Source organism: Bacillus rossius, chromosome 15 (genome assembly GCF_032445375.1).
Source record: "Bacillus rossius redtenbacheri isolate Brsri chromosome 15, Brsri_v3, whole genome shotgun sequence".
Classification (NCBI taxonomy): domain Eukaryota; kingdom Metazoa; phylum Arthropoda; class Insecta; order Phasmatodea; family Bacillidae; genus Bacillus; species Bacillus rossius.
In genome coordinates this window covers 36,336,018-36,355,297 of record NC_086342.1, presented here as the reverse complement: position 1 = coordinate 36,355,297, position 19,280 = coordinate 36,336,018, and the positions used below count along the sequence as shown (strand labels likewise).

The 19,280-nt window shown below is 36.5% G+C and overlaps 1 protein-coding gene across 1 annotated transcript in view; it reads right to left on the bottom strand.

Moving 5' to 3' along the window:
* The window catches only part of LOC134539260 (beta-galactosidase-1-like protein 2), a 51,674-nt gene extending 40,147 nt beyond the window's left edge, over nucleotides 1-11,527 (bottom strand). The window contains exons 1-2 of the mRNA XM_063381084.1: nucleotides 11,485-11,527; nucleotides 10,749-10,901 (exon numbers count right to left, since the gene is read on the bottom strand). Of these exons, the coding sequence (XP_063237154.1) occupies nucleotides 10,749-10,901; nucleotides 11,485-11,527 (196 nt within the window). The remainder of the gene's footprint in view (nucleotides 1-10,748; nucleotides 10,902-11,484) is intronic.
* Nucleotides 11,528-19,280: the final 7,753 nt, after the last annotated feature.

The following is a 19,280-nucleotide window of genomic DNA, read 5'->3' as shown; positions in this document are numbered from 1 at the left end:
CGTTACAAGTTCTGCCATGTCTTTGTAAGCTAGCTTTCTCTACGCGTAAACTACTAGCTACATCGAACACAATTTATCATATTGCGTAGTGGATTTTTAACACAGTCATTCTTCTCGTGTTGCCTTTTATTCTTTCTCAAGATAAACTCTTTGCTGCATAACTCACACCTATGTTCTTTCGATACAGCGTCAGATCCCAAATCGGAATTCATATTAGTTACTGAGACTAATGCCAGATACCAATTGAGTGTTTTAAATTAGATACATTACTTAGATAGAATTTTTTTTTTAATATTTCATCATCGAGAATTAATATATCTCATGCAAAGGTTTCATCGTGTGCTTCCGATTATTCTTGTCAGTATTATGGTGGTTTTCTCCGTGTGCTCCTGATTATTCTTGACAATATTTTGATGGTTTTCTCCGAGTGCTTCTGATTATTCCTGACTAGACATCTGATGGTTTTCTTCGTGTGCTTCTGATTATTCCTGACTACACATCTTATGGTTTTCTCCGAGTGCTTCTGGTTACAGATTAGAAATTCATCTCTGCATGAAGGATTTTTTTACTTAATGAGGCATGTCATTTTATTCAAGATTGCATTTAATTAGTGAATTTCTGCTTCTTAATCAACACTTGTAATATTTTTATCAAGTGGAAATTAAAAAAAAATATATCATTACTCAGTCAAATAATAATAATCTCTGAGAAATCTATGAATCACTAACAGGAAGGACGAACTTCCTTCTCCTTGGAGTGTAGCGAAGCCATCCTTCTTTTGCGATCGTTAGTGAGCATCCCGCATCCCGCATAAAAGAAATAAATATTATTTACCTGCAGGCAACATGTGGCGACATCTGTTGAAAAGCAGAACTACATGCATCAGGTACCTTTGCTTGAGATATATTAATTCTCGCTGATGAAATATGAAAAAATTATATCTAAGTAATGGATCTAATTTAAAACACTCAATTGCTATATGGCATTAGTCTCAGTAACTAATATGAATTCCGATTTGGGATCTGACACTGTATCTAAAGAACATAGATGTAAGTTTTGCAGCAAAGAGTTTATCTTGAGAAAGAATAAAAGACAACACGAGAAGAATAACTGTGTTAAAAATCCACTACGCAATATGATAAATTGTGTTCGATGTAGCTAGTAGTTTACGCGTAGAGAAAGCTAGCTTACAAAGACATGGCAGAACTTGTAACGCCAAGCCTGCGTACAAGCCAGAGGACAACGATGAATCTACTAGACTAAGGAAGAGTGATCTGCATTACGACAATAATTTTCCTGGCTCTTCCGATCTCGACAAAGAACTTAAATTGAAGGAGGTTGATGATTTATGGAAGAATGAAGACAATGGAAGAATCCATAACGTGATAAGTGAGAACATGTTCCAGCCGAATTCAAGTAGATCTATCCTACTTTGTAAAAATTATGAAATCTTAAAAAGGAACCATGAAGACGATGAAGACATTTCGACATCATCAACATCGAATTCTTACGGTAACCTGGGTGAAGACGATGCCTTCTACGGTGATTGTTACAGTGACCCTGAGGCTGTTGACAAAGACATAGACTGTGATGAAGCACCTAAAACTGACACGATCGAAGAATGTGGCGGTGTCCTGAGACAGAAACGATGGAAATGTCGTGATATATTAAATAAATCGGATCAAGCTTGTGATGATCATTTTCTAAAAAATTAAAGTAACCCTGAGGTTGTTGGTAAAACGGAAGACACCAGAGATCATAATATTTATTATAAACGTGCAAGGAAGATGGTGGTAGAAGATAATGATTACACATCATCGAACGATCCAAACATATTGGTTGACCGGCTAAGACTTCTTCATGGCTCGCTTTGTGCAGGTAACTATTTATGCATAAAAGAAATATCCTTCATACTCAAAGAACTGAGGAAAGCTGGCTACATACATTAATGGCTGGTTTACATGTATTTGTAAAATGTAAAGAAATAAAATAAATAATTTAAATTAAAAAAATTTAATGTTTTTTTTCTTGTATTCTGATTTCTAACTAAGACTTAGTTCTCGTAACTTGTGCTTCCTTTTTGCCTTTTTGTTGATGGAGCTTCCAAATGTGCTTCTTTTTTTGATGGTGCTTCCAAATGTGCTTCCTTTTTTGATGTTGCTTCCAAAATGTGCATCCTTTATTGATGTTGCTTCCAAATGTGCTGCCTTTTTGTTGATGGTGCTTCCAATTGTGCTACTGCTTTTTTTTTGATGGTCCTTCCAAATGTGCTGCCCTTTTGATTATGGTGCTTCCAAATGTACTGACTTTTTTGTTGATGGTGGTTCCAAATGTTCTTCCTTTTTGTTAATGGTGCTGCCTTTTTGATTGGATTCTTGGTCCTCTTGTAAGTGTAAAAAAACATGATCCATTGGTTCAATTGAATATAATTAGCTGACGATGAGGAAGGTCGTGAGGTTCGGAATTAACTGGTCTATACTTCTGACATTGATATGACCCGGTCTCTCGGTCCGATGACGCTTGGTCTATATGTATGTATGGCTTTGTACATGAACGGTATAGAGGTTATTCAGATTATTGAAAAACTAGACTTTCATGTTAGGCTTATAGGCAACGTATTTAATTCGTCGAACATTGTCGTACATTGACTTGTGTTTTATTTTTGACGACAGAATGATTTATAAACTCCGCGAAAGGTATTGGAACAACAAAATATTAAATTAATTTAATATTTAGTTACACTTGTCACTTTTGAAGGAACGAATTGAGGGCAGTAATCCAGCGATTTAATATGTAAATTAATTAATGAGTGTTTTTTTGATGAATTTTGGATTTTTGCCGAATTTCTAGCTAAATAATTACACGATTTTAAGATGGCGCCCAAATTTCAAGATGGCGGGGCACCTTGTTAATAAATGATTACTGCACTGTAGTGGGTAAGGAATAAAATTTTACAGATGGTAATGTACTCTTTAAGACGAGTACACACACAATATGGTGTATTCCAGCAGGTGGTAGCTCTTCGTAGCATATACTGAACATAAAATGTTGGATCCATGATGGTCGACCAGTACAAAGTCAAATTTCAAGGTCAATGTCAAATTTCAAGGTCAAGGTCAAATTTCTAAGTCAAGGCCAAAGTTCAAGGGCACGGTCAAATTTCAAATTCATGGTCAAAGTTCAAGGTCAAGGTTCAATGCCAACAGTTGAGGACGAAGGTATGGTGACCAGAAAATTATACCAACATGATATCAGCACACTCTAGCGGACGAAAACAAGATGGTGGTCTCCAGCGGATGAAGACTAGTTATCGGACATGTCGTCATACCTGTATACCTTGGTATTGGTGGCGGTTGATCAGTCTGTAGGTGGCTTCTGTGGAGGAAGGACCTGTTGTTTTTTGCTCTTAGCGGTTTCGAACCAAGGACGGCAATCGAACTAATCAATCGTATTCTAATAAGTAATTTTTTTGATGAATTTTGGAATTTTTCTCGAATCTCTAGCATTAAAATTACGGATTTTCAAGATGATGGACATGACGTCATGCTAACTGGCGATATATATGCTATGACATAAGTGGTGGGGGTCAGGCTGTCTGCACCCACTACGAGGGAAGGAGACTGTAGCCATTTTAATTTTTTTGCCCTCATCGGGTTTGAACCGAGGACTCAGAGCTCCATGTCGTAAATGAATGTTTTTTTAAATATTTTTTATTTAAATTTTATTTATTGATTTTTTTGTAAATTTTAAATTTGTTCTATTAAAATCGGATGATAAATAAAAAGTTAATGATGGCGGCCGTAACTGAAATTGCAACGGTAACGTCATAAATCATAATGGCGGAAAATAAAATGCAGAAATGTTCGAGAAAACAAAATGATGTCATCCAAAACGGCAGATCCAATATAACGGATCCAAAATGGCCGCCGAGGTCAAGGTCAGGGTCACGGTACTATTTGTCCTGTTACGCTCTGTCCCGTTACGCTCATCCAAGTTGGCCGCCCTGACGTCACAATCAAATATGGTTATCGGTGCCACGCTCCATACTCCGACTCCAGTCCCTGGAGTCCCTTTTATATAGTACTACTAGCTGCCCGATCCGGCTTCGCACGGTTGTATTAATTGGGGGGGGGGAAAATGAGACCAAATCTCTTATTTACAGTTATAATAAATGAAATAAAATGAAAATTAATTAATTTTGACAAAAATTTAATACAATGCTTTGTAATGTACCGAAGAAAAAACGAATAGCACCGATGGTTTCCCGACTCTCGAGCACGCAACGTTGTCATGGAGACGAAGTACCCACTGTTTCCCGGGCTTAAACACCAATCAACATTGATGATCAGTTTATTATGAATAATAAATTTTTAAGACCATTGATCGAAATAAAAACTACCCTATCTCTCAAGTTGGAAAAAATTACACATAAATGCCCATTTTCATCGAAATCAGTTGACTTGGTGAAGGGGACCTTTTTAGAAATCAGATGTAGTTAGTAATTGTCTTCTTAATTTGAATAATTTATATCACTTTCAAATCCCGACCGACTTTGTTCTACCAGTGTATAGTTATTTACCTGTATATATCTAAAAATTGGTGGTCTGTATTTAATGAGTGATGAGGACTACACTAACAATGAAATAGTCGTTGCCATGGAGACGAATGAAGCATCAACAATGCTACAGCCGTTGCCGTGGTGATTTTCTGCCAACTCATACATACATCACATTAGAAAACTCTAAAATTATAAGATTAAGACCATTAATCGAAATAAAAACTATCCTATCTCTCAAGTTGGAAAATATTACACCTAAATGCCAATTTTCATCGAAATCGGTTAAGTGGTTTAGGAGTCCATTGAGGACAAACATTGTGACACGAGATTTATATATATTAAGATGATCCTATTGTGGGATTATGTGATGTGATGTGACGTAATGTGATGTGATGTGATGATGAAGTTAAATCGTTAAAATTACAATCACTACTATGTAAAATTGGTGTTGACGATGAATTGAAAAGTAAAAGCCATAAATCGAAAGCTCGTCATTAAAAAAAAAAAAAAAAAAAAAAATACACCATTTGGAAAGACCTTAGATATCCACTTCAAAGAATGGGAGGCATTAACTTTGTTTTACAGCTAAGAATAAAGCAGGAAGAGGAAACATGGAGAAAATTTTTAAAAGGTGATGTTGATTCGGTTTATATGCATTGCATTCATATCTGGACTGTTGTCAGAATGTTTTGGTGATCGATTTTCATTTCGCACCTCGTAGTATCTTTGTGATGGTTTTTCGTTTGCGAATGATTGCTGAATTTCCCTGTGTGGTGACGAAATATTTTCGTTCTGCTGCGATTCCGCTAACGGGTAGTGTTGGTAATATTCATTATGATTTCTCGAATGCATGAATTGATTCCTCTTATGTTCGTCATAGTATCTGTTATCAGTGTTACGATGTTTCCATGAATAACCTGCATTTCCTCCTTCTAAGTAATTTGGACGCCATTCTGTTTGTTGTGAATTTAGGTTGTTATTATCATACCAGTGATTTTTGAACTTATTTGATTTATTACCTCGCCATATGAAAGCATTGACACGGGGTGTATTCAGCGTGTGATTTTCGTGGTTATTGTCATTTTTACGTTGATTCCACGGCTGGTATAATGGTGTAGTCTTAGGGTTGTTCGACCTATCGTGGTCCTCACGAACATTCGTATTCAATCTACTTTGCCGATCCAATCGATCATATCTGATTAGTTGCTCGCGGAAATCAGAGATATTTTCAAAGTTATATCCTGACATATGCAATTGGTATCGCATCGGTAATTGCCCAAGTATCATAGCAATAAATTCACTGTCACACATTTTGACATCCAAATATCTAGATCGTTCAAACATTTCACTCAAATGCGACTCCAGTGATCTATTCTTTCTAGGGTCAAATTTCTCTCCATGCAGTGTGGCACGCAAATTTCCTTGAATTTTAGAATTCCAGTACTGCTGCAAGAATAGTTGTTTAAAATGTTCGTATGAATTTATGGTGTGTTGATGCATCTCCCACCAATAGTATGCGGTGTTTTTTAAACTACTGCTCACTCATTTCAATTTTTCGCTATCAGTTAAATTGAATCGCGAAACGTATTCTTCCAATGATTTTAAAAACTTTCGTGGATTTTCACTTATCTTGGCTGCGAATACAGGTTTTTCCTCAGCCCAGTGTCGTGCGGGATGATTAAATGCTGTAGTAGAATTAATCATAATCATCTGTTGTCCCTCTGTAGTATATAGTGTTCTACATCGTGCATCGTTGCTCGAATTCTCCGTCTGTATTGGGATCGTTATGTTATTAATACATGACTCTAACTGAATCGAGGTATTAGAATTAGTAATCGGTACATCTGTTGTTCGTGTCGTAATATTATGTACTCGATTTTCTAAACCGTCTATCCTCTGGTTCACCGTCCTAAATTCGTCAGACGTAATTACTTTGTGTAGTTGTGATTCAGTAGCCATTTTCGTGATTCTCGTTTCAATCTCTCGTGTATGTTGTGTTATTGTTTCTTGTGTAGTGTTCTTAGCAATATCATGACAACTAGTTTCAGTACCTACAAGTTTTTGTTGAATATCTGCTATTTGTTCATCTACACTCGTGAATTTTACTCTAACCAATTCACTGACATTTCGTATTTCTGTGTCTGTCTCATGCAGCTTAGTATTGAACTGGTGTATTACATCTGTAAGCCTGTCGTTCACCTGGTCAATACGTTTTGATAATCTTTCTGCTAACTGTTCAGCGTGTTCCCTGTTTCCACGTGTGTTTTTGCGTGATAGTTGTTCAGCGTGTTCCCTGTTTTCACGTGCAAGCTGTTCGGTTTTGCGAGAAAGTTGTTCGCTTTGGTTTTGGAACATTCGTTGTAACATTTGTTCCAAACCATGACTTAGAAGTGTGTTATTTCCCGAATACTCTGTGTTATATGTTGTGTTAGTAGTATTCGTATTCTCTATGGAAATAGAACGTTCGGTTTGTAAATCGCTACTAACCTGAATATTAACTGCTGCGGTTTCCTCCTGCGGACCAGCTGTGCTAGCAGTTTCCGAGTTCTGTTCGCCACCTTCCCCTCCATTGTTTCTCCGTCTTAGGAAGTAGGTAGCAGTCTCGTCGTTTTCTGACATGTTTATTTTTTCTGACTCTGATTCTAGGTCGTTAAACAGTAATTCCTTGACTCTACTTTGTGTACTGTGATTTATTCAGTCCTATGTTAAGTAGTCGGATATGATCGGCCCCGCATAGGGTAGACAAATTTCTTTGTGATCGCCTATTTCAATCTGACTAGCCCGGTTATTGGCAGACCAACAAAGAAAGTAATTTTGTTAATACCAAATTTGAGAACCTCTAAAGAACATATGTGATCTCTGAGTATATGTTTATGATTATTGGTGGTAAATCAATAATAATCAGTAACACTTTACGTTAAGGTGATCCACTGTGTTATTTATAAACACAAAATTATACTTATCATTAATCTCAAATTTTACTCCAATTTCCAATAATAACTCAAATGATTCACTGTTGTAATATGAATAGTTGTATTACTGGAAATGATATTGTTTTCACATTACAACATTATAATTGGAATTTTTACAAGAATAACTATATTCAGTAGAATGGTTTAAAAGATTAATATTGCACAACCTGTGTAATAGGAAACCTATTCAAATAAAAATTTAATATTTATATTGCAATATCATCTTGAAACTTGAAATTAAAAATATTGCTATATTCAAATGTAGTAAAGTTTTAAAATATTCTAGCTCAATCGGGACTCTTCGGTTAGTATCTCAGGTTATATGGGTGTAAGTAAGTGAATCAGACATAAGATTGATAAACTGATGTAGGGTTATGTACTGCTACTAATTATAAGCTTGTGGAGTTGGCAAGATGTAAAAATTTCTCGTAGTTCATAGTTACCTCAGAATATGCCGCAAGTTAAGGACAATACCACCTTAAGATATGGTATTTCAACTATACCGTGAACTGCGCATCTCAGTGACTACATTAGTACTGACGTAGTGATGTCCTAGTTCTCGATCTTCCTGATGATGACTCCACAGGAACAGCGGCTTCTCGATCTTCCTGATGATGACTCCACAGGAACAGCGGTTTCTCGATCTTCCTGATGATGACTCCACAGGAACAGCGGCCCTCGGTGTGTACAGCTAGATGTGGTACAGGTCCCGATGTGGACAGCGATTGTTATTTGATGGGTCTCCAAACCGGCGATTCTTGATGACGACGAAGGGCAGTTGTTCACATTCTTGATAATGATGCAGTGATTTACTATTCTCGATGACGCATTTGTAGTTCTTGACTATCTTCGACGACGACTATGTAGTTCTGGTCTATCTTCGATGATGACTATGTAGTTCTTGAATACCTTCGACGACGATTATGTAGTTCTGGTCTATCTTCCATGACAACTATGTAGTTCTTGAATACCTTCGAAGACGATTAAGTAGTTCTTGACGAATATTGACAGCGATGAACTATAAGTTTTATATTAATTTTAGATTCGTACATTTCTCGAAGTCTCAGTCAAGTCTGCTGCTTATCATTTTATTTCATGCTCGCCGTTCGAATTCACCATTCCTAATAAAATTTCTCCATCGACCTTGTAATTCAAAAGCAAGAATAGAGGAAGTAGGCAAATAAATATTTTTAAATCCAAAGATATCGTTGTTAAAAGTTACTATGAAGTATAATGAAAAGAAAAAGAAGAAAGTTCCCCAAAACACAAGTTGTGGCAATACTTCACAAATAAATATATACAAATTTTGAAATTAAATATCATTATTAATTACTATAACCTACTGGTTGATTTATAGCTCACCTCCTAGTTAAAAAAAAAGATGACCTGAAGGAGGAACTTCGTTTGAAAAAAATTGAAAAGTAATAAAACTGTGAGTGGTCATATTTCGACTGCCCTATACATTTTTAACATGATTTACAAACGAGGATTGCAGTCTGGTTTCCTGCAATCTGTACGGCTCTTCGTCTTCTCATAGTGGCTCCAGTAACTGTAGCATCTGATGAGAGAATTTTTAGTAGTCTGCCATTGATCAAAAACCGCTTACTATCAACCACAACTGAACATAGACTTGATCCCCAATTGTTATTAATTATCTAGCACGAGCTTGCAGACAAGCTGTCTTTTCACAATATTATAAATGACTTTGCTGCAATGAAGGCTAGGAAAACAAGGTTTTAATTTACTTATGTGTGTAACCTGAACTCTGTCGTGTGTGTTTTTTCTTGCTTTTGAGTTAATTTCTTAAGGAACAGATACTGTCTAACATAAAGTTTAAAAAAGTTGAATTAGTAATTAGAAGTACTATTGTGTTATGCTATAATTTAATTTTAAGAGCTATGACACAAAATTTGTATACAACTGTTTAGTTTTAAAATCATTTTTTTCCAATTTTAAAGTTAGTGATATTACTTTTTTTAAAACGTTTTCACATTTATTTGTCCTGAAATAGTAACCATAATCATTCCAATACATTTTTCTAAACCAGCTACATACAGGTCTGGTGGTATAGTCCTATCGAGAGAGGTCGAAACCAGGCCCCATGTTTACTTGTGTGTTATTTATTCTGTTAGTTTTAGAGCGTAATAACGTCCTTGTGTTGGAAGGCTTTGTGGGAAATGACTTACTAACTATTTAACTAACTTATCCTAACCAATTTTGAGCCAGAACTGGCACTCAAACGGGGACGCACCAAAACGCCGAAATACCACAACGCCGAACGTACAATAACGCCGAATGCCAAATTGACTACAACGCCGACAGCTAGAAAACGGCTGTGTACCACAACGCCGAAATACATTAACGCCGAAAAATGTCATTGCAGGACCGCCACAAAGGTTAGGTTAGGTAAGGTAAGGTTAGGTTGTGGTATTTCGGCTTTAAACTACATTTAATAAACACACAAAAATTCATTTCGGCGTTACTGTATTTCGGCGTTGTGGTAAACAGCAGTTTTCTAGCTGTCGGCATTGCGGTCAATTTGGCGTTAAGGTTTTCGGCGTTATTGTACGTTCGGCGTTGTGGTATTTCGGCGTTGTGGTAACAACCCCACTCAAACCCACAATCCCTAAAAAAGCTGGCCCATGACACTGGGGTTGGTTTGTAGGTAATTAACAAGCTGCATTCAGCCCCATTTTTCACCTGACAGTTATTATAAATTGTTTGTTATAAATGATTAACTGCTGTGTCACTGCAGGTATTGTTGTAACAGCAAACATTTTTGACCTCAGGCCCTATATAAATTACACATTTTTCTTAATATATCAAAAATTGAGGAAATAATTCTATTCAAGCCTAGTATTAAAACAATTCAAACCCATTAATAATGAAGATGTTTGTGTCTTCCACTGTATACAGAAACAACTTATATCATTAAAATGATTTTAAACAGTGACATTTACAGAAACAAATTTAGTAACTGTATGAAATCACTGGGCCATAGTAAAATTAGCGGAATGCATTTCAGAGGACCTTTGTTCGAAACCAGGTCCGGCCATTTTTATTTCTGTTTTCAATGGTTTCCAGAAACAATTGTAGCTATAGTTTATTTTACTCAGACTGGCCTGAGATGCGTATCCGTCTCTTAATGACTTCACTGCCGGTGAGAAGTTTATCACAAGTAAATTAATTAAATGTCTAATACCTTGTGCGAGACTTACCTGCAGCTGATTTAGTCGCGTGATGATTATTAAACCAGTGGTCGAACCAACCAGACCAGAACTCCATCACCCATAAGGGCTTGTCTGGCTGCAACTCCTTCAGCTTGGCCAGTGACTCCTCCACTTGGCTGCCCAGGTTCGCCGTCATCATCGCTGCGAGACAACCACGCCCAAGCTCAGAGTAAACCCGTGTCAGATCATAGAACACTGTAGTTCCAATAGCTGCCTGGAAGATCACATCTGAGATAAACTCACGTGGTCACCGACGTTCCGTTTTGCATGCGATTATTTTTGAAAGGGAAACAGAAAATCTGCCGTATACTTTCATGGAGGTTTTGCTATCAGGTTGGAGGATGCACAGTTGCACACACTTCCATATATTCCATGTTATAGTGTATCTGGAATATTTATTGTGTGATGTCCTTCAAAAATATAAGGAATCAACTGAAACATTGTGCTTGCTCTCTCAATAATCCCCACACTAGCAGTTATTAATACAAAATCGGACTGTACAAACTCATCTGAATGTACGAACTCGCCAACCTGAATCCTTCGGTTCAGAGAAACAAGGTGCGCCCGGCAGGCCGCCAAGAGGCTCCAAGGGTTACCGCGCCATTTACCACCCACTCAGCTTTTCTTCAAAGCATTCAAGAGCCGTTGCTGTTGTGTATACAAGTTTCATTTAGTGGTTTCTTCTTTAGCATGTATTTACTGGAGTAGTATGTATTGGCCGGACCTGCGCCAGGCTCCAGGCGGTGGTGATTGGTGCTTACCGCCATCTTGGATTGTGACGTCACGGCGGTCATCTAGGATGACCGTGACCATAAACTTTGACATTGACCTTGACACTTGACCTTCAAAATTTGCCAAAATTTGCCCAAAATTCCTCAATATTCGCCAAAACTTATTTTTTTTTGGAAAGAATTCCACCAAAAAATCTCAAAAAAAAAAAAAATTAAATTAGGATTTCGAAAAACCTGAAAAGTCGTTTTGCTTTAGAAAGAACCCTAAATCCTAAAAACGGCTTAAACATCCATGTCTACAGCCTCCGATAAGCCATTTCTAGGAATAATGATACCATCACCGCCATATTGGAATTTGACGTCACCATTGCAATTTCCATTTCGTCCGTCATCTTTAAAATCTTTATTTATAATCCGATTTTAATGAAAAAACTTTAAAATTTATAAAAAAATTAAATAATAAAACTTAATAAAATAAATTTAGTAAAAAATTATATAAAAAAATAAATGTACACTTACGCCATAGAGCTCGGAGTCCTCGGATCAAACGTGACGAGGTCAAAAAAAATATGGCAACAGGACCTTCCTCCACGGAAGACACCTCCCACCACTTATGTCAAGGTATATATCGTCAGCTGGTATGACGTCATGTCCAACATCTTGTCTTCATCTGCTGGAAGCCACCATCTGGTTTTCGTCTGCTAGAGTGCAGTAATAATTTATTATTAATATAAATGTGACACCCGCCATCTTGTCATTTTGGCGCCATCTTGAAATTGTGTAATTATTTAGCTATAAATACTAGAAAAATTCCAAAATTCACCAAAAAATTTGCAATCAATTTACTGACTGATTCGATCAGCTCATGTCATTGGATTGATAATCGAACGATGAAATAATGTTTAATTTTATGTAAAAAAATAATTTTAATGAACCATGTTCAAAATTCTTAAAAAGACTTTAAATCCTCTACTACCATCATCCTATAAGCCATCAAGAACACCATCTTGGAAATTCGTAATAATTAACCTATAAATTCGGGAAAGATTCCAAAATTCACCGATAAAATAACACATTACTTTACATATTGCATCGATGGATTCCTGTAAACGGTTTGCTTCCTGTCCAGTGACAAGTGTACCTAAATATTAAATAAATTTTAGATTCTGTTTTCCATTACCTTTCATGGAGTTTATATATCATTCACACTTAAAAAAAAACTCAAGGCGATGTACGACAATGTTCGACGAATTAAATACGTTGCCGATAAGCCCAACATGAAAGTCTAGTTTTTCGATAATCTAAATAACCTCAAAACCGGTCATGTTCAAAACCAAACATACAGACCAGTTGTCTCCGGACCACGAAACCGGGTCGTAAACAATGTCAGACGTATAGACCAGTTATTTCCGAACCTCACGGCCTTCTTCAATGTCAGCTAATTATATTCAATTCAACCAACATAACATGTTATTATGCTTACAAGAGGACCAATAATCCCATCAAAAAGGTAGACCCTAAACGAAAATTCAGCACATTTTGGAAGCACAGACAAAAGGCAGCACATTTTGGAAGCACAAGAAAAAAAGGCAGCACATGATGGAAGCACATTAAAAAATTGAGCACATTTTGGAAGCTCCATCAAAAAAAGGCAGCACATTTCGAAGCACCAGCAACAAAAGAGGAGCACATTTGGAAGCACCATCAACAAAAATAAAGCACATTTTAGAAGCACCATCATCAAAAAGGCAGCACATTTTGGAAGCACCAGCAACAAAAAGGCAGTACTTTTTGGAAGCATAATTAACAAAAAGGAAGCACATTTTGGACGCACCATCAATCAAAAGGAAGCACATTCTACAATACGAAAGCTCATTTAACGAAAAGGAGGTACATTCTCACGTACATATAACTCGCTAGGATGCGATCGAAAATGTTAAGTTAGGATATAATGTCTCCTTGAGTATATGAATCCATCAGACTTTAGTTACATAAGTCATTGGCTCCAATAGTCATTGGCTCCATAGTAGGTATATATAGTCGGTCCTGGGACACCGGAGGCAGGAGGGGGATTCGGGGATTCGAGGCGGCCATCTTGGATTACGTCACTTCCGGCGGCCATCTTGGATTACGTCACTTCCGGCGGCCATCTTGGATTACGTCACTTCCGGCGGCCATCTTGAATTACGCCACTTCCGGCGGCCATCTTGGATTTGACCTTGACCTTTGACCCCGGCGGCCATTTTGTTTTTATCCGCCATTTTGTTTTCTAGAACATCCCGACATTTCGAGTTTTATCCGCCATCATGAAAATCTTTATTTATTATCTGATTTTAATGAAAAATAATTTAAATATTATAAAAAATTAAGTAATCAAAATTTGAAATAAAATTTAAAAATACATTATTTAATAAAATTTTATTAAAAATTTGCGTATCGAACTCCCCACCCCTCTGCATTATGAATACACCATCTAGCACCCCACTCCTCTGTTACAATGACATCGTCATCGAACACCCCACTCATATATAATACGATTTTTCGTTACACCGCATTCTTTAAAATAATTTATTATCAAAATAAAAAATATACACCATCGTTGTCTGCGGAGGCAGCCATCTTATTTAGTGGTGACCACCATCTTGATTTCATCGGATGGATGTCATCAGGTGTAGGTTTCTAAAGTACGCCAGTGTATGCAAGGCGAGTTCCTATCCCGTACCAGCATTATTATGACCCTTATAGACAAAAATCTACAAAAATCCACAAAACACCACAAATATCCACAAAATCCACAAAAATCCATAAAATCCATAAAATACACAAAAACCACAAAAATCCACAGTCATTTCGTTGTTGTGACCACCATTTTTTCTTAAAGTCTTATCATTTATAGGTTTTAACTAAAATATATGTTATCAATACTATCGTTGTGGATGTGATAGTTAAAGTAATGATAATTTAAATCCACAAAATCCACAAAATCCACAAAATCCACAGTCATTTTGTTGTTGTAACCGACACTTTTTCTTAAAGTCTTATCATTTATAGGTTTTAACTAAAATATATGTTATCAATACTATCGTTGTGGATGCGTTAGTTAAAGTAATGATAATTAAAAAAAAAAAAAAAAAACATTTATCAACCCATCTTAGCGGACCAAAAATTTTTCAGAGTCCTACCTCACAAGTAATATTCTCTTCTCATGTTTGCGTACTCGTATTTAAAAAGCTGCATGGAAGCAGAATTTTTAATGTCTGCGTATAATTACATTTCTATACAAGTTCATGATTGCGTACACGTGTTTAAAGAGCTGCACGGAAGCAGATATTTTAAATGTTGGGGTATATATCCACCCCCCCCCTAAAATTTTTAATGAATGAAAAAACACACGCAGCTTTAATCATTCACGTGAATATTATGTTACAAACAAAAATACCGATTCACATTTATACAGTATTAGATGTTCCCCTATCTTCACGAATGAGACCACATCCGACACATAACATTTTACCTTTCAACTTAATGTCTGATCGCTATAGTGTATATGATGCAGTTACAACGCTCACCTCAGCCATTACCTACTATCGCTACGAGCAAAGCCATTACCTACTGCCACTACGAGATGCACTTCATATCAAATGAAAATAGCATTTTTTTTAATTTGTGGCAAGAAGTCGAAGTAAATAAAATATCAAAAAAATATTTAACACTATTTAATAAAAAAAACACACACTCCTTCACACCATCTTCTCCCTCTTGTTAACACAATACCATTCAGAAGGCGTTAGCGAACCCCTTCACAACACCCCGCCACGCAGTACTTTCCATACTAGCCATTAATTACTCTGTCCACACAACTATACAAGCATCACACAGCTCCGAAGAAGATAATTGAGAAACAAGTGCCTAATATTCCCCCATTACAGCGGCAATATCCTCCACAGTCATAGTAGAGGTGTTCACAGGTACATCTGCGATGTCTTCCCTGGACTCTTCGTCTTCATCCATCTACATCCATTTACACAAGATGTCTCGTCAGCAACTAATGTTTTCGCTCAAGTCCCATGCTTAGTTTCACACATGTATGTGTATGTTCTGAATCCAAAAAGTATTAGATTTCAATTTTTCTATTTCCTTTCGTAACTATAACATTTACCATGTCAAGTATTGTCATGTAGAAGTTTAACTGTGTGTGTAGATAATGTCTGTGTGCTGAGGGACTCTTGGGTCCACTATGTTGTGAATTGCTTGAGACTGTTGTTGATAGCTCAGGCTCTCAGACATTATTGAGTCATGATTGTGAAAGTACCTCGCGACCCCATCTCTAATTGGCAAAGCCAATAGTGGTTGTACTTGGTCCAAGCTATAGAGGTAAATCATACTTGTTGCATGGTTGCTACATGTTTTTACCCCATGCCACTTCACACATCACAGACCTACCGAAACTCAGGAGTTGTTATGAAAACCTGCACATGAGCTACATATTGTGCTAAAATTGTAACAATTTTTAGGTTTGGTTGGTTTCAAGCAAGTGGCTTCTTTGTTATATAGAGGGGTAGTATGATTAGTTGTAGTTTGTGGGTTCAATTTTTGGATTTCGTGTAAATGAGTGGATTTGAGGCTGTGTATTCATTTGTTATCCTTTTGTAGATAGTTATCTATATGATCTTTTAAATAATTTTCTTAGCTATCAGAACTTTGAACATTTTTTTCTGCTAGCTTCTTCTGTGTACTTAAACTTTTGTGTGAAAATGAAGCTGTGAGGGCTTTTGAATATTTTTCGGTTTAATGCTTCTCTGTACTTAAACATTTGTGTGGAGAGGGGGTTGTGTGGAGTTTGATTATTTTTCAGATAAATGCTTCTCTGTAATTAAAAATTTGTAAAAGTTACCAGTTACCTACCAGGACTTTGAATATTTTTTGACTACTTCTGTGTAACTTGTCAGTTACAGTACTTTAACATTTTAGTGATTTTTTAGATTATTTTCGGGCAAGGTAGTGCTAACTTAAGGATTGGTTTGTTGAAACTGTAGTTTGTAGGTTTTAAATTATGTATGCAAACATTTTTATTTAATGGCTAGCTGCATTGTTTTCTTAAGACTTCTGTTATAGTTCTCCATACGTCGGGCTTCCTTCGCGTGTTACGTCCATTGAGCACAGACTACCGATTGTTGTGATGACATCAACCATGCAGAAATGACGTTTCTGCCCTGCTTCCTATACGGCAGCTAATAACCGCTACCGTTATGAACATTAGTGTGCTGACAACCTGCAGCATGACCTCAAGCAGTGTCATCTGTGTGGAAAGATGGTTGCTCACAGTGATAAATTGCTGTAATATATTACAACATGTACTGATGCTGCCCTCATGACTTCAGTCACCTGGTGTAGCTTCTCCTTCAAAACCTTCGAAAACTCCAGCCATGTCACACATCATGAGAAGACGGCTTGCAGTCTCAATTCTAGCCATAAAATGTATTCGTGTGGGAAATATGTTTTCGCCAGGGCTGGTAAGTTGAAAGCACATACCAAAGTTGATCCACTATCAACTAAGAAGCAGAGAATGGCCGCGCTTAAGCCTGTAATCATACCTTAGCCAAGCACCAGCCGAACATAGCTGGTGACAGAGGCGGGTTTTGGCCAACATCCACAACTTCGTCATTGCAGAAGTGGGAATCTGGGGTAACTTGAAGACATGTGTGGTAGAAAATAATACCAGTTCTGTCAAGGACACGTGTACATACTTGGACTCTATCAAGGTTAAACTAATAAGTCAACTTCTAGAGGAAATTGAAGAGGATGGTCCACTCAAGTATTACATCGTGCTTGAGTGTAATTGTGAAAAGCTAATGGGTATGTGTGAAGACAAGAGGGCCTTCAAAACCTGAATGTTCCACTCTTTGCAGTTCGTGAAGTGGAGGATGTCATTACTGAATACATATTTAAGATATGTAAAGAGGAAGAATACTAATTATGAAAGGGGTCCGGATGGTCTTTGTCTGGTGTTAAGCGACTACAACTACACATTAACAAGCTTGATCCACTTCGAGCTAGGTCTCACATCGAAATACCTACCTGCATCAAAGAAAAATATGCGGTGGTCAATCTGTAAATACTTAGATGAGCTCATACGTTTTAAGTGTGCAATTCTGGTCAAGTTAGATGCGAGTGAGCATCTGAACATGTTAATCAGTGCTACAATGACTTGGAGGGAAGGTTCAACTTCACTAACAACGAGTTTCCCAATCCACTTCGCCAGATCCCTCTGTTCGAGAAACAGAATCCTCGTGCCTGCATAAACATCTATAGCATCGACGAAAACCGGATGATTGTAACATCACGTGTCGCTCTAGAAGAGAAAAGAACATCACTTCAAACTTATGTTCTTGGTCTTGAAATATGTGGTTTTTGTGAATTGTGTAGATTATTGTTTTGAAATATGCTGTTTGTGTTTGAAATATGAGTATTAGTGTTTTAAATGTGTGTTCACATTAAAATAAACACATTTGTATTCTTATAGAGGAATGATTCTGAGTTAATAATTTAATTTAATGTAATGTGCTTCCAGTTTTTCTTGAATCATATATCTTTTATTGAGTTTTATTTTTTGAATGGTTTTGGAATATATTGAGAGATATCCGTTTGTATTTTGAATTCCTGACACCAAATAATAAATTTCAGCATTTTAATGAGGTGACACTTGAATAAAAATATCCATTACTCATTCGTTAAATAGGTTAAGTACAGCCGAGAAACACTCTTTTGTAAGATGATTCTCTTCCCCCTTGAGGTGTGGCAAAGCCCTCTATCTGTAAAACAAGGCTGGTTAAATTTAATAATGGTGTATCTATAAAAGCAAGGAAGTGAAATGGCAGCAAAATATTAGATGACTATAGTGATCACGAGAAATGAGAAGATGATGATTCTAATAGTACTATACCAGGTCTTGTTAATTATTTGGAACTAAAAGTTTACGAAGAAAGTAACACTTTCATGGTAAATTTAAAAAAATTATACCAAGTTCTAGTCGCCTCCATGAAATTGAGAGCACTTTAGAACATCCAAAAGCTGAAAATGTCAAAGACTGCAATGATTCACCTGAAGCTTACAAGAACTATGTATATGATTATAACTTTAAGCTCACAAGATCGAATACTGTGATAAAGTGTTGAGACCTAAATGATTCAAACGACTTATTAAACTAAATTATTCAGATTAGACTTATGATGGTCAGTGGGGCTATTACAATTTTTAATGACATTGAGGCTGGTATTAAAAAAGGAACTTCAGAGGTCTTAAAAGTATTAGTACCCTAATGAAAATTTACGTAAGTTGTTAGAAGCTGAAGAGATTTATTACACCACATGGAAATATTCTAACATATTGGTAGATAGGTTAAGACTTCTACTTGCCTCGCAAAAATGAAGAAAATGTACCCAATATTAAACAAATATGGTCTATACTTCGTGAAATAAGAATGCATGCTACATACAAAAATAACTTGTTTTGTCTGCATGTGTATAAAAGTGAAAAACAAAATTGGATAAAAAGTTTTTTTATTTATTGTAATCTAATTTCTAGCTATGGTTGGGTTCTCGTAGTATAACTTCTAACTTAAAGATGTAAAATTCGTAATAAATGACTAACATAATGAAGAGTCATAATAATGTCTTTACTGCAATTGTGGTGGGTACGTGCTATATTGTAACTAAAATCATTTGGAGCCAAATGTGGTTGGAGGCATTGTAACCTGCTTGAGCTGGATCCTATCGTTTCCTTTAGTATT